The sequence below is a fragment of the Diceros bicornis genome, chromosome 12 (genome assembly GCF_020826845.1).
Source record: "Diceros bicornis minor isolate mBicDic1 chromosome 12, mDicBic1.mat.cur, whole genome shotgun sequence".
Lineage (NCBI taxonomy): Eukaryota > Metazoa > Chordata > Mammalia > Perissodactyla > Rhinocerotidae > Diceros > Diceros bicornis.
The window spans coordinates 2,684,707-2,701,811 of NC_080751.1; the positions used below are offsets into that span (position 1 = coordinate 2,684,707).

Consider the following 17,105-nt stretch of genomic DNA (forward strand, 5'->3'; position numbering starts at 1 on the left):
GTAAAAGTAATAAGATCAATGGCTTATAGGTTCTGGTGGGGTCAGAGGTTTGTTGCAGTCAGGGAAGTAGAGGAAGTGAGCTGGAAAGAGGGATTGGTGGCTGAGGGTAGGATGCTTGAAATTTCAGTGGAACAGGGAAGTTGTGATTGGTATGACAAGGGGTAGGGTCTGACCACAGGAGAGGCAGAGGCAAGGGAGACAGATAATGAAAACCCCAAAAATATGTTAATATGACAGTAAACCAGGAACTAAAATCCTCAAGGAATGGGGCTAGTGACCCAAGGGTCAGTAGACAGTTACTAGGAGGGGTAATGGATGGAACAGTCTGAACCTGAGGATCTTTAGAGAGGAGAGAAAGAAAACAGTCTGGAAATGGTAACAAGGTGCAAGGAGTACACCTACCCCATCACTGGGCCCAGGGGTCAAGGGTTATGGAGAAAAAAATTCTCATTGCTTCCGAAGCAGTGTCTTCAGGGAGAGCCAGGTTTCTATTAGAGCAGGAAGGTAAGGGAACATTCAGGGAGGAAGCTTCAGGAGTTGGGAAAAGGTAGAAGAGAACCAAGCAGGGAATGTTGAGTCTCATATGGGGACTAGAGTGTGGGAATGAGGGGTGACCTCAGAGTCTGGGGCTTTTCATAAGTGGCATACATGGGTAAAGGGCATAGTCTTGGAAGGCTAAAGACAGATAGTGGGGGCAAGACTGTAAGTGGTGTGAGGAGGTAGCCCCCCCTTCTCTTCCTACAGATAGAGGCCTGGGGGTAGGGGGTTGGTTTCCTTTCGAGTATATGGGGTAAGTGCCCAATATCTTAGATATCTTTTAAACTTTGTCCTATTAATTTTTAAATTTACAGATCACTAGTGATTATCAGCACTTTAGATGGGCGAATTGCTGCCTTGGACCCTGAGAATCATGGTAAAAAGCAGTGGGATTTGGACGTGGGATCCGGTTCCTTGGTTTCATCCAGCCTTAGCAAACCAGAGGTAAGAATTTTCTATTATGTGTTGACTGGAAAACTTAGTTATAATGAGCAATTGCTGATATAATAGTATGTATTTGCTTCTGGAGCAGGGGCTCAGGGCCCAATTGCCTAGGTTTCAGGTCTGTCTGCCTTTTACAGTCTATGTCCCCTTGGGGGACTTAACTTTTCTGTTCCTAGTTCCCCTCCTGTAAAATGAGGTGGGTAATATCACCTACTTCTTAGGATTGTTTTGGGCATTAAATGAGTTAATCATCTGAAATGAGTGAGGATATTGTCTTCTATATCAATATAGCTGAGCTATAACATTGTTGTCATTTCTTCTTATCACAAGGTCCCTAGAAATGATAAAACAAATAAAGGTAACTGTATTTTAATAGTTAGAAATACATGCTGCAAAATCTCATAAATTTTTCCCTACATTTTTCCTCAAGTGTATATGCTAATTGTAAGCATAAATCATCTGAAATTTTCTTGGAATGTAATTTTAGACAAATTTGATTATTTGCAAAAAAAGAGACCTTTTTTCCAAAACTACTGTAGCATGTACTCTAAGACTTGGACAGTGGCTGGGTGACATAGCCCCTTAGAGCTTTACTGCCTCATCAAGAAAGTGGGGACACTGCCCACCTTGATGAGGTTGGGGGTGGCGATTCGATGAGGGAAGTTTATTTTCCTCACCTTTAGTCTTGACTCTGATAGATTAAGTCTCTCTCCTTTCTGGAGCTTTATTCTCCTGTTTAAATCATTTAAAGTAAGTCCCTCTTTTGAGTTATGACTGCTGACATGGAAGCAGTCACCTCTGTTTTCCAGAATACCTCAGTTTTCTCCCTCATCAAGTTGTTCCTATAGGACACTCCCTAGGGTATTCTTTTTTTTTCCTTTCATTATCAATTTTTCCCTATTGAAAAGCTTGCTAGCTGGTATTAAGTTTGGAAAAGACAAACCTAACATGAGGGGCTTGTGAATGACCTGATTGGTGGTGATGGAATTTTCTGGTGGGAAAGCTGCTACCAATGACCCATCTGCTCTCCAGTAAACCCAGCCTGTATTCTTTTCTGGAGCACCCAGGCAGGAACTTAGGGAGATGGCACTGCCCAGCCTCCACATTCGCTGTGTGTCTAGCCCTGCCTGGACTTTCAGGGTGCTCCGTATTTATCGGACAGTATACTGCAAATATCTGGAGAATAGTGAACTTCTGTTGTATTGTGAATTATTAATACAAATAGCAATTTGATTGTAAATTATATTAAAAATTTTGAATCAAGTATAATATTCAAGTGGATTACTACTTGAACTAAACATTCATTTATTTGTGTTCTGCTAGGATCAGCTTGGGTATGCATGTTTTGCTTTATTTTTAAACTAGACATAAAAGATGGTCAGCAAAATCAGAAGACTCAGCTGTTTACATCTGAGGTAATACTACAGTGTGTTGTGGTATAAAGCATGTGTGTGTTTGCAAACTAAAGTGTACACATGCACAAAACAATAAGCTGCACGCTTATTGTGCAAAGTGGAATGAAAACAGTCATAACAACCCAAGTGCTGTTGACTGTGTTTATATAAGCAGCTAGTCGTACTCAAAGGTTCTCTTACAAATAGCAATTATTTTAGCTGTTTTTTAAACTACAGTTCAACTTTCTCATTGTCCCTAGTTCTTATCATTTTCTGTGGTTTATTAAGAGTCTCTTGTTTTAAGTGTCCTCTTTCCCAACCCTAGATCCTTTGGGTAGAATGCTTTGAAATGTTGAATCACAAGCATATCCAATAAGTGTCATTGTGTCACCTTTACACAATAAATGAAGAGTTCACTGTCCACCTTCCATACAGGAGAAGAATCCTGAGGCCTCTTTGCAGTATCTAGATTTTAATTTTCTATGTTACAGAAAAAAATAGAAAATCTAAAGATATTGACCCCTCTGTGATAACAGGATACATTTGCTAGACTTGAAGGCTACCCCAAGTTCTTGGGACCATTTCTTGAGACTGTGTGTTTACTGTAGATATGCTGATGACAACATTGTTCCTAGTGCTAAAATATACACGTGATGTACTTTACACACAGTGTAATCCTCAAAAGCCATCCTTCTGAGGTTGGTATGTTGGTGTCGTTTTGTAGAAGAGGAAACTGAAGCTCAGGAAAATTATTTGCTTGAAGTCGTAGACTAGATAATAAAGCTGGGATCGAACCCAAGCCTGTCTGACTGTACTCCATTCTGCCTGCTCTGAAGCTGTTTCCTCATCTTGTATGTACCCACCCCTTCACAACCCAGGCTGTTCATCTAGTACAGCGGGTCTCAAACCTTATGGTCTCAGGACCCTTTACATTCTTGAAAACTGTGAAGAGCTCCAAAGAGCTTTTTTCCCTCATGGGTTATGTCTATCTATACTTAAACCATATTAAAAATTAAAACAGAAATTTTAAAAAGACTTATTAAATCATTAAAAGGAAACAATGAACACATTGCATGATAGCATAAATAACATTTTTATGAAGAATAACTATTTTTCAATACAAGAAAATTTAGTGACAAAAGTGGCATTATTTTATATTTTTGCAAATCTCTTCAGTTTGTGGTTTCATAGAAGACAACTGGATTTTTGTATCTACTTCTTCTTCTTCTTTTTTTTTTTTTTGTGAGGAAGATCAGCCCTGAGCTAACATCCATGCCAGTCCTCCTCTTTTTGCTGAGGAAGACCAGCCCTGAGCTAACATCTATTGCCAGTCCTCCTCCTTTTTCTCCCCAAAGCCCCGGTAGATAGTTGTATGTCATAGTTGCGCATCCTTCTAGTTGCTGTATGTGGGACGCGGCCTCAGCATGGCCAGAGAAGCGGTGCGTCGGTGCGTGCCCAGGATCCGAACCCGGGCCACCAGTAGCGGAGCGCGCGCACTTAACCGCTAAGCCACGGGCCGGCTCTGTATCTACTTCTGCATTCAGTATGTTGCGTTGTTCTTTTGGTTGAACTATATGGAGAAGAAAATCCAGGCACATTTCATGTGTAGTTGGAAAAGGTAGGAGTATTTTAGTAACCTTTTTAGATGATCGGGTCATTCTTTCTTGATACTCTACCAAAACAAGTAAAAGTTTCTTAAAGGTTAGTTGCATTGTAGAATCTGAAACTATATCAGTGAACATTTTGTACTCTGTTATGTTAACATCCATTTATCTGTCTTACCTTTTACTCATGCATGATTTTCTAACATCATTTGGAAAATATTGATTCACTGAGTTGCACAGATCTTCCAAATTTTGACACATTTCCTTATAGACTATTAAAAAAAAATCAAATTTGTTACTGTCACCACTGACCTCTTCAGAAAAGTCTTTAAGTATTGGGAGGCTGTCAAGCTCACATTGGTAGATACGGGTTTTCCAAAATTCTAATTTTCACTTGAAACTTGAATTTTATCACTAAAACGGTCAGTTGTTTCTTTGAAGTGAGAGGTTCACTTTGTTTATTTTTGAGAAAATGTCTGCCAGATACCTTAGTCTCATAACCATAGTTTTTCTCTCAATTTTTCAAGTAAAAATGGAGCTTTGTGAGCAAAGCCGCTAGTTCAGCTCAAAACTCAGTTTCACAAGTGCTTTTCCTCAAGATGTGCTTCAGTGTGTAGCAGAACTGCTCAAGGCATACTTGCTCATTGTCATGCGGAATGTAAAAAGATATGGACTCGGGTCACAATTTAATGAAATTAATAATTTTTATTGTTTCATCAGAATACTCTTGAGTGAAATTGTCTGTTTTCTTCTTTTTTGCTACAAGTGTGTGACAGTGAAGAATACAAGGATTACTAGTTTGGTTCTTGGTTTATGCTAAGACACTAGCAGTTTTAGTCACCAGTACTTTTACACCATCAGTGCAAATATCACCATGGTGAAAAGATAAATAACACTTGTGAAAACTGACCCTCTGCACCTCTAAAGGAGTCCATAGACCACACTTTGAGAATTGCTGATCTAGTATATAATAGAGATATTATAAGAATATTTGTGAGATTATAAACATATTAACAAGGAGAGAAGAATGTATTGTGAGCTTGAGTCATCTGTTATTCAGCAAGGTGTGTGTTGCTCAGCGTCTAGAAATTATGTTCAGAAGTTGGGCAAAACACCACAAAAAGAGGATCAAAAACTGCTATTTGAAATGCCCTGAATTGGAAGCATAGAGTAATAATACTTTTCTAAATCATCTGATACCATATTTTATGAACATCTAACTTTTTGTGAGAAGTAGCTAATTTTGTCTGTCTGAAGCCCAGCGTTTGGTAGGAAAGGGTCGTGTAGGGAGGAGAGCTAGGTGCAGCAGGCAGAAGGAACTGGTGTGGAGATGTGGCAGGAGCCACCCAGGTGACAATAAGTAGAGCCATGGCTCCGTCTGGAGACTCTTGTGTTAGAACGTCAGGTTCTCCAGGCTTTCATCAAGATTGGTATGAAGATGAAACATGTTAAACCCAGAAGGCCAGAGAAGATGTATTCTCTGTGCAGCACTTATTAGAGTTACTTATTAATCTAACGAGGAGAAGCTTAAGAATAAAAGATTTGATAAACGGTATAATAATTTTGAAGTTATTAATGGTAGAGGAATTGGTTATGGATCACATGTACTTTTGCTGGAATAATAAAGTAGAAGCAGCACAGGAATGTTTTAGGCTGTGTGGTGCTGTGGAAGAAGGGACTAGGATTCAGGGGCTTCAGTTCTAGTCATGATTCTTCTATTACCTGGCTGTGTGACCTGGCTAAATTCTTTAATTCAGTACAGCTTTAATTTCCTTCTCTGTAGAATTATGGGATTGGGCTAAATCTCTAAAGATTGTTCTAACTTCAGGAATCAGGTACCATCAAATACATGAAACACCCAAATAAATTATCTAGAGAAGCTTTTGAACTTTCCCCCTTTTTTACTACAATTCAGAATTTTTTAAAAAATAAAGCATAAATTCATTAGAAATTACTATTAGGTGCATATCTCATTGCCTCCTGGCCTGCTTGGTGGTGTCTTTTTGATCCAAAAGGCATATAAAATAGTGTATTACGTTAGTGGTGTCTTGATTATGTCAATGAAAAAGTGAGTTCCCAGAGGGTAAGAGAGACTGACAGTTCTATCAAAAACAAGTGTTTTACATTATATTTAGAATGAATTGTAAGCTGCAGGAAGGTTGAGGTGCCTTGGGACACAGATCTGATTTGCTGCTCTTTCCTCTTGACTAAGTATTTATAAACTTCCTCAAAAGAATACTGATATAAACCAAGCTACAACTGAGTGTACGTGTGTGGTAGAATGATGAACCCAAGGTTAACAAATGTCCTCTAGGTTCTAAGCCTAATATTTTTGATGGTAACTAAGAGTTTGTTTTTAATTTTCAGAAAGACCACCTAAGGTAAAATCTGATTTGCTTTCTTCTCTGGTAATTTATTTCAGTATAAGTTTATTTCAGTATAAGTTCAGATTCAACCTTGAAAAAGCACTAAAGAGATTTAGTTCCTCATTGACTGTCTTAAAATTTTGTTTTGTAACATATTATCGTAGTTTTTCTTTGGGATCTCTGGTGGCATTTGGATCACACTTCCTCAAATCTGAGTAAATATAATATCCTTGAACCATCTACTTCTCTATGTCTTGGAGCACATTCATAAGTACAAAGACCTTCATTATCTTTATTTAGAACGTGTGGTATAATTGTGTATGTATAACTAGTTTGTCCTTAGATAATACCTTTATCTTTTCTTTATTTAGAGATACCATGTTTGTTTTTTCTTTCGGTTTTCTGTTAAAATGTCTCCTTTTTTTCCTGTTAAAAAGAACAAACAACTCTAAGTCTATAGTTAGAGTTTGGGGTTTTGTTTTATTTTAGGCGTCTTTCTCCCCAAGGGACACCTCCTTTCTGTTTCAGACAGGTGCAGAAACAGACAACTATGATGCTGGAGCTCTCCAACCTCAACCCCCCCCCCACCGCCGCCCCCGCATCAGACTGCCTTCATTAAGAAGGGCCTTCAAAGGTCAGGGGAGCCTTTGGAAAGAGTACACTTTTCATGGTTACTGCTTTGTTCACAAAGAGTCCATTAGTAGACACTTTTGAGTATTACTTTATTAAAAGAGGCCTGTAATCTCTTTTTCATTTGCACATAAACTAGCATTTTTTGAGCCTGGCTCTGTCATTGAAGATGTCATCTATTTTGAAAAGTCACTGTCAATCATGTCGCAAGCCAGTATTTGAATAATTGCTTAGGTTAATTGCTTTTCTTTTAATTATAGAAATGAAACAGTGCTTTGATTTAGTTTTGTTTTATTCATCTCTTAGCATGGCTGAAAGCAATGCTGTGAACCAAACCAATTTATTCCAGCATGCATGTTGCCAAGTGAGAAATTGATTTCACTCCATTTTTTAGGAAATTGACTTCTCATGCACGTTGTTTATCACTTCATGAATGTATATTAATCTAAGTGAACGCAGAGAGAGTTACTAAAATCCATGTTTTCATCATGAATGTGAAAAGTATGCTTAAAAAGTTAGTCTGGTAGTTTTCTTGAGGTGTGTTGTTTTGTAGGTTAACTGTTTGTTAAGGAAAGAAAGAGTGCAACAATTTTTATCTACTTGGTATCTCACTGCTTTTGGGACATTAATTCACAGTCTTTGATGATAATGTATACCAGATCACTTCAAAGTTTGTTTTTTTACTTCTGCATTTTTTTTTTAATTTACATTTCAAGCATGTCGTGTGGATGCCTTCTCCAACTAATATCCAGATCTACTGAAAGATCTCATAATCCCTCATGTTAGATTATCTAATTTGTCAGTAAGCATGAAGCCCCTCTTCCTTAGTCTGTGAGGTATGATTCCCAGGAGCACTTTACTTTCAGCAAATAAGCTTCCTTTACTCTGCCCATCATGGTCGCTTCAAAGTTTTCAGGGAAATAAAGTATTTCCTCAACACAGCAGTGTTGGAGCATCTTTTTTTTTTTTTAAAGTCACAAATAGTCAATTCTGGCATCTAGTAGTCTGGTCAGTTGCTCATTTTGGTTTATTAAGAGTTGCCATTTTATGTTCCATACATAATGTATCATTTTTGAAGAATTAAAGTATACAAAATTATGCCTGTTAACTTGTCTTTAATATTGTTTGTCTTTGTGATCAATAAAGTACTTTGCGATACTTCAAAACTTGTATATCATAATCAGAAGAATTTTAGGGCTGATAGAGATCGCTGGTAAATCAAAGACAAGTAACAGTTGGATACATTTAATTCTTCCATTGAATTCATCTTTATTTGGTTTTGAGGCGTTGTTTTTAAATGGATGTTGTGAATCCAGAGCTGGGAAAGAAATAATTGACTTGGCATAATCAAGCTTTCTACTTTCCCCTGAATTTACTTTCAGAGCAGCTATTTGAATATTAAAAGCTTTTTTGAAATTTTTGAAATTTAGTGTTAATGAACCATAGTTATTTTCTGAAGTTTCCATATAGAGAATAAAAGAAGAGTCATGGTGAATTTATAGGTAGTCAGATTAGGAGTTTATGTTTTTAACTTTTTTTCTTTAATAAGTATACATATATATGCACACACACGAATTACATTAGAGGTTCAAAATAGCAGCCTGGGATCATTGTATCTACATAACAACTGTTGTTTGATTAGCACTTTATAGTTTGCAAAGTGGTATCAAACCCATTCTGATTTAATCCTTAACATAGCCTTGTAAAATAAATATTCTTATTAACCCCCATTTTTCAGATGAGAAAATTGGGGCTCAAATGGTTTAGAGAATTGTCTGATGTAGTAAAGCTGAGAATCAACCCTAGATGTTTGGGCTTATTCCTTGCCCTCTTTCCAATATTTCATGCTTTTTGAAATACCTCAATACCTACCAGTGTATTTGTGTTTTCTGTACTAATAATTATAATTCTTAATGTGCTTTATCAAGAATAATTATTACTCAAAGACATCATAAGCAGACTTAGTATGCTGCTCAGCACATTGTGAGCACTTAACTGCCTCTTAAACAACCCCAGTGGGAGAGTCAGAGAGGTACCTGAACTTACCGCATCCCAAACTGAGCTCATCTTTAAGGGAGTGGGGGGTCTTGCAGGGTTGTGCGCTAGAGTACAGCAATGCCCAGGACAGATGAGGTCCTTGCCCTTGTGTAACTTACATGTGGAGCCAGCTGGGGAGACAGATATGAAACAATTGTAGTGTAAATAACGTAATTGAGTTGTGGGAACTGCCACAAGGAAGGGCGGAACTAAGAGAGACTTAGCAAGGATACCTGACCTACCTAGCTGGGGGATCAGAGAAGGCTTCTCAGAAGAAATGATGTTTACGACTGAGGTCGTATGAGAAGGAGCTGCCTTGGCAAGAGATGGCTAGAGAGGCGGGGAAAATTCTGCTTTGGGAGAGGAAATAGCCTGTTTGAAGGCCGTGCCCTGGGAATTATGGTGTGCTCAGGGAGCTGAAAGAAGTGAGCCTGGCAACAAGGATGAGGGTTGGGGAGAGCAGTAGAGATGAACACACTGAGGGAGGCCGGGGGCCAGGTTATGCAGGGTTTAGTAAGATATGTTAAGCATTTTGGATTTTATCCTGAGCCATGGGAAATTGAAGGATTTTAAATGGGAGAGATTTCTCCACAGTCAAAACAGAAACAGTATCCTGATGTTCTCTTTTGCTGTGAGACTTTCAATTAGACTGGTGAACCAAGGGGTTGTCTCAGTTAGGTATTTGTATTATAGCCATACCTCCGAGATATTACAGGTTTGGTTCCAGACCACCGCAATAAAGCAAATATTGCAATAAAGTGGGTCACACAAACTCAATGTCGTATTTGCATTACAGGCATACCTTGGAGATATTGCCAGTTTGGTTCCAGACCACCGCAATAAAGCAAAATTGCAATAAAGCGGGTCACACAAACTTTTTGGTTTCCAAGTGCGTGTGAAAGTTATATTTATACTATACTGTAGTCTATTAAGTGTGTAATAGCATTATGTCTAAAAAAACAATGTGCATACCTTAATTAAAAAATACTTCATTACTGAAAAATGCTAACCATCATCTGAGCCTTCAGTGAGTCGTAATCTGGTGGAGGGTCTTGCCTCGATGTTGATGGCTGCTGACTGATCAGGCTGGTGGTTGCTGAAGGTTGGGGTGGCTGTGGCAATTTCTTAAAATAAGACAGCAGTGAAGTTCACCACCTGGATTTAATCTTCCTTTCAAGAATGAGTTCTCTGTAGCATTCAATGCTGTCTGATAGCATTTTACGCGGAAGTAGAAACTTCTTTCAAAATTGGAGTTAATCCTCTCAAACCCTGCTGCTGCTTTATCAGCTACGTTTATGTCATATTCTAAGTCTGCTGTTGTCATTTCAACAATCTTCATAGCATCTTCACTAGGAGTAGATTCCATCTCAGGAAACCACTTTCTTTGCTCATCCATAAGAAGCAACTCCTTGTCCGTTAAAGTTTTATCATGAGATGGCAGCAATTAAGTTACATCTTCAGGCTCCACTTCTAATTCTAGTTCTCTTGCTACTTCTACACATCTCCAGCTACTTCCTCCACTGAAGTCTTGAACCCCTCAAAGTCATTCATGAGGGTTGAAATCAGCTTCTTCCAAACTCCTGTTAATGTTGATATTTTGATCTCTTCCCATGAATCATGAATGTTCTTCATGACATCTAGAATGGTGAATCCTTTCCAGAAAGTTTTCAATTGATTTTGCCCAGATCTATCAGAGGAATCCTATCTATGCCAGCTACAGCCTTATGAAATGTATTTCTTAAACAATAAGACTTGAAAGTCAAAATTACTCCTTGATCCATGGGCTGCAGAATAGATGTTGTGTTAGCAGGCATGAAAACAACATTAATCTCATTGTACATCTTCATCAGTGCTCTTGGGTGACCAGGTATATTGTCAATGAGCAGTAATATTTTGAAAGGAATCTTTGTTTCTGAATGGTAGGTCTCAACATTGGGCTTAAAATATTAAGTAAACCATGTTGCAAACAGATGTGCTGTCGTCCAGGCTTTGTTGTTGCATTTATAGAGCACAAGCAGAGGTGATTTAGCATAATTCTTGAAGGCCCTAGGATTTTTGGAATGGTAGATGAGCATTGGCTTCAACTTAAAGTCTCCAGCTGCATTAACCCCTAACAAGAGAGTTAGCCTGTCTTTTGAAGCTTTGAAGCCAGGCATTGATTTCTCCTCTCTAGCTATGAATGTCCTAGATGGCATCTTCTTCCAATATAAGGCTGTTTCGTCTATATTGAAAATCCGTTGTTTAGTATAGTCACCTTGATTATCTTAGCTAGATCTTCTGGATAACTTGCTGCAACTTCTATATCAACACTTACTGCTTCACCTTGCACTTTTATGTTATAGAGACGACTTCTTTCCTTAATCCTCATGAACTAACCTCTCCTAGCTTCAAACCTTTCCTCTGTAGCTTCCTCACCTCTCTAAGCCTTCATAGAATTGAAGCGAGTTAGGGCCTTTCTCTGAATTAGGCTTTGGCTTAAGGGAATGTTGTGGCTGGTTTGATCTTGCCTCCAGACCACTAAAACCTTCTCCATAACGGCAATAAGGCTCATTTACTTTCTTATCATTCATATGTTCACTGGAGTAGCACTTCTAATTTCCTTCAAGAACTTTTCCTTTGCACGCACAACTTTGGCTGACTGGCGCAAGAGGCCTAGCTTTCAGCCTATCTCTACTTTCAACGTGCCTACCTCACTTAAGCTTTATCACTTCTAGATTTTGATTTAAAATGAGTGATGTGTGACTCTTCCTTTCAGTTGAACACTTAGAGGCCATTGTAGGGTTATTAATTAGCCTAATTTCAATATTGTTGTGTCTCAGGGAATAGGGAGGCCTGAGGAGAGGGAGAGAGACAGGGGAACAGCTGCTTGGTGGAACAGTCCAAACACACAGAACAGTTATTGATTAATTTTGCTGTCTTATATGGGTGTGGTTCGTGGCAACCCAAAACATTTACAGTAGTAACATCAAAGATCACTGATCACAGATCACTATAACAAATATAATAATAATGAAAAAGCTTGAAATATTGTGATAATTGCCAAAATGTGACACAGAGACACAAAGTGAGCAAATGCTGTTGGAAAAATGGTGCTGATGGACCTCCGCGATGCGGGGTTGCCACAGACTTTCAATCTGTAAAAAACCCAGTGTCTGCGAAGCATGATAAAGTGAAGCGCAATAAAACGAGGTATGCGTGTATAAGCCAATGATCTCTAATTGTGGAAGTACTTATATTTATAAACATTCACAAAGTATTCATACCGGGTAGCAGTTGGGGCAGTCTGGAAGAAAGCAGGAAAAATCCCTAAAATCCTACTAAAACCAGTCTCTCCTGTACTATACTGACTATACCTACTACATGCGGTCTATACTGACTGTAGAGAGTGCACTGGAAGAGAAACGAGCAGAAAGGGGAGACTAGTTAAGAGACTGTAGAGTACAGTTGGGGATGATAGTTTGGACTGGGGTGATGACAGAGGAAATGGAGTGAAATAAAGGGATGGGTTCAAAAGAAGTTTAAGGAGGAAAATCTTTATGGAATTAAAAGACCAAAGGAGGATTTAGTAGTAAGTTAAGAACAGGTGTGGAGAGGAAGAACCTGAGTTTGTTTAGATACGGTGAGTTTGGAGTGACTGTGAGAGCGCTCCAAGCAGAGATGTTAAGGAGGCATTTGCCTGTATGCGTCTTGTGCTCACAGAGGAAAGGTCTGGGCTGAAGAGAAAATTCCAGTTGTTAGTGTCATGGGAACTGAGAGAAGCAATCATCTTGAAAGAGTGTAGGGTGAGAAGACAACCTATAACCAAACTTGTAGAATCTCTAACCTTTCCAATTTCCAGTCGAGAGTAATGAGTCAGAGAAAACTGAGAGAAAAGAAGTGCTTCAAGAATAGATTGGTTTTATTAGAATTTTAGGGATTTTCCTGCTTGCTTCCAGAGTTCCCCAACTACTAGTTGGTGTGAATACTTTATACATATTTATAAATATAAATACTTCCACAATTACAGATAACTGGCTTATAATGCAACTGGCTCACTGAGACAACACTGATTCCTCAGGGTCTAGTTGCAAGTCTCACAGCAAAAAGAATGCCAAAAACCCTTCTGTTCTGAGTGTGGAGGAATTAAGGGGGCAAGGAGTGGGAAAAAGCAGGAGGGCCTCTGGATACCCAGAGTAGTAGAAACATTAATCAGTAGTTTGGGGACCAAAAGACATACCTTTGTGTGTGTGTGTGTGTGTGTGTGTGTGTGTGTGTGAGGAAGATCAGCCCTGAGCTAACATCCATGCCAATCCTCCTCTTTTTGCTGAGGAAGACCAGCCCTGAGCTAACATCTGTTGCCAATCCTCCTCCTTTTTTTCCCCAAAGCCCCAGTAGATAGTTGTATGTCATAGTTGCACATCCTTCTAGTTGCTGTATGTGGGACATGGCCTCAGCATGGCTGGACAAGCGGTGCGTCGGTGCGTGCCTGGATCCAAACCCGGGCCACCAGTAGCAGAGCGTGCGCACTTAACCGCTAAGCCACAGGGCCGGCCCCAAGACATACCTTTTAAAATAGCTATGGAGAGGGATTTTGAGGATCAAGTGCAATAAGTTAATGTGAGGAATTTGGTAAAAAGGGTAAGGTGTTAGTTTTTGTCCAAGGTCACATAGTGAGTGGCTGGCAGAGTCAGGGACCCAGGAATGGGGCTGGATGAGGTGCAGTCACGTCCTTGTGGACACGTCCCCATTTCATATGTTGGGTGCCTGCTGTTGCCGCACCACGTTGGCCTGCTCAACAGCTAGGATGGTGAAGAAAGTAATTGTTCTGGGCACAGGGGATTTCCCGATAACAAAAAAGCCAACAATTGAACACTTTTAATGGAGTGTTTTTCATGTATTTTACATCTTCCCAATCTTAGTGAATTTTACCTTTTTATTAATTCTTTGGGATCATCACTGGAACATCAGTTATTGTATTATTCTAGAGATGCTTGGAGTTCTTGAAGTGGGACAGGGATGTGTGCCTCTTTAGTGAATATTCTAGGATGGCTGGTGGTTTTTTCCATCCTTTTCCCTTATAGTCTGTGTTCATTCTTCCTTGTTGAGTCTGTATCTTACCACATGCTTTTTCTCTGCTTTTCTTTCCTCTCTCCTCACTTTAAGCTCTTATTAGCTTCTTGGCTTGTACTTGGGACTTGGCTTTTCTAACTGTCAAGGCCAGTGTGTTCCTTTTCCTTCTTTCTTGGTTAGGAAACACACTCGATACAACTCTTTGGATTTGAAAGTGTTTAATGTCTGAGAGTATTTTCTTGAGAAAATGCTAGTGTATGCAAATCCAGCTTCCAAAGCTGAATGAGGGGCAAGTTCTTCTTTATAGAAAAATTCTATCTAATAAATGCAGAAAGAGTGAAAGAATTAGAAATCATTATTTTATTCCCTTTATTGAAATAGATCATCAACTGATACCGAAATGGTGAAAAGTTGATGGGACACTTTAAAATGGAGGGATCAGGCTGACTCCCCCGAATGCACTGATTAATAGTTACAAATACGACTTGACACAGAAGTTGGCAGACTTCTCTGTAAAGGACTAGATAGTAAAGCTTTTGGGCTTTGTGGGCCATACAGTCTCAGTAGTTGTACTGGGAAAGCAGTCATAGACAGTACATAAATGAATGAGCGTGACTGTGTTCTAATAAAACTTTACTTACAGAAACAGGCAGTGGGTTGGATTTGGCCCATGAGGTGTAGTTTGCTGACCTATAATATAGTAGGGAGTATATAGCACTACCTATGAGGTAGTCTGAAGTAGTCTTGTCAAAAAAATCAGATCTGCATCAGATCAAAGCTCCAGGTCTAATCACACTTTTCAGGAAATACAGGGAATGAGACACAAGTTAAAAGACATACAAAATCCAGACTATGAGGCATTGTATAGGATGAATAATCTGGTTTCTCAATTAAATCAATGTATGAAAAAGGGAACGAAAGGGGCTCTTTGGGGGAAAGAAAGGAATCAAATGTAATATGTGGAGTTTGAATTCTTTGTTGGAGCAAACCAATTGTATAATATACCTTTGAGACAATCAGGAAAATTTGAATATTAGATGATTTTAAGGAATTGCTCTTAATTCTGTTAGATGTAATATTGGCATGGTAGTTACTTCTCAGCAATGAATACTGAAGTATTTATAGGTGAAATGACATCAAGTCTGGGATTTACTTTAAAATACTCTAGTAAACAAGTATATGTAGCAGGTAGGTGGAGAATAGATGAAACAACTGGCAAAATGTTGATAATTGTTGAAACTGAGTGATAGATACATGAAGGCTTATTAAACTGGTCTCTTTACATTTTGTATGTTTCAAAATTTTTCATAAGTTAAAGTTGAATATACCCCAAAAAGTGAATGCGTCAATGACGGGGGCAGGGTGCATAGAAAAAGAAGGAAGAACCAAATGAAAAGATAGTTTTTCATGTAGTTAGAGGAATTTTTGTTTTTGTTTTTATTGCTGGTTATATTTGTTTTAGTAGTAGTACTTCCTTTATTTTCTCAGTTGAAATTCCTTCTAGCACTTGAAAATAGAGTTATTTTCACATTCTCATTTCAAATAGCAGTCCTTGATTACATGTGCCACTGGCACTCATGCCGTTTAGATTTTGTTAAGAAATAGAAATTGAGGGCCGGCCCTGTGGCTTAGCGGTTACATGCACGCACTCCGCTACTGGTGGCCCGGGTTCGGATCCGAGCGCGCACCTCTGCACCGCTTCTCCAGCCATGCTGAGGCAGCATCCCACATACAGCAACTAGACTGACGTGCAGCTATAGCATACAACTATCTGCTGGGGCTTTGGGAGAAAAAAGGAGGAGAATTGGCAATAGATATTAGCTCAGAGCCGGTCTTCCTCAGCAAAAAGAGGAGGATTAGCAGGGATGTTAGCTCAGGGCTGATCTTGCTCACAAAAAAAAAAAGAAAGAAATAGAAATTGAATTACTTTACTAAACTGCTTTGTGATTGCATGGAAAAAGACCTTGATTGGATCTTTGGTACCAAGTTTGCTAGCCAATGTGACAAACCTTTTGTTTTAAAATTATGAATATGAAAAAACAAATAGAGAAAAAGAATACAGAAATAACAAGAATTTATATTTTAAAAAAATGACTGAAGAGGGAGGCAAGTGACACAATTAGTTTGAGATGCAGAACAGCGAATCAGAACAAATAGCTGCCATTACAGGGACAAATCAGTGGAATGTGAAAATGCATCACCGTAACCTACATTTTTTTCTACCGAGAGATTTGCAGCTGACTGTCCGGGTGACTCATTCCTATGCAGGGAGGGTGAGGTAATGCTCTTGTGAGGGCTGATGTCATCTCGCTACCTGAACTGCATGCATATATTGTGGCTCTCAAGGAAAAGCACCATCTGCTTCACATATGCAGCCTGAAAGACTACAAAGGTTGGTGCAAAGGTTAGCAGCCATATGGGTGACTCATAAGCAGCCAATTAGTGAAGAGCAGCTATTTAGAAGTGAACTTTTGAAATTCGAATCCAGAAATATGTCATGATGATTCAATATTGAATCATAATGCTTTGTTGTTGTTGTTTTGGGTTTTGCAACTTTTCTCATTTAGTTAATGCTGATGACGATTTGACTTTTAAAATAAGGCAATTTTTCTTAATATGGTCAATCATATCAAATCATCTTGTTTAAACTATATTTTCTTAATTGCAAATAAGTTGGTTTTCATTTACATTTGGAGGCATGTAGATCATCCTTAAAGCAAAGATGAATTTTAGTCCATAACAGTTTGGCAGTTTGGGGGTTTTTTTGCACTTAGGAGCCATTGTGCTCTCTAAGGGCCTGCTCTAAGGAAAAGAGGTTGTTAATGGAAGAGGAAACAAGTCAAAATAAACGTTATCTATTTATCACGGACCCACTAACTCCTCTTCCTCTTCCTTTTAGTGACGCATACCTACTTTCCCTGTTTGTACTTAACTAGTACTGCTGCTGACATGACCAGGCAACTGAAATACCTATTTTTTAACTTTATCATAGTTTGAATTTACTGTTCTAGTAAATGGAATACAGAATACCTAACATAATAAGA

At 38.8% G+C, this 17,105-nt stretch overlaps 1 protein-coding gene across 4 annotated transcripts in view; it reads left to right on the forward strand.

Annotated features, from left to right (window-relative positions):
- EIF2AK3 (eukaryotic translation initiation factor 2 alpha kinase 3) overlaps positions 1-17,105 on the forward strand; it is a 78,063-nt gene that overhangs the window by 11,807 nt on the left and 49,151 nt on the right. For all 4 annotated transcript variants that reach the window (XM_058550724.1, XM_058550725.1, XM_058550726.1 and 1 more), the window contains exon 2: positions 852-981. In XM_058550724.1, the coding sequence (XP_058406707.1) occupies positions 852-981 (130 nt within the window). The remainder of the gene's footprint in view (positions 1-851; positions 982-17,105) is intronic.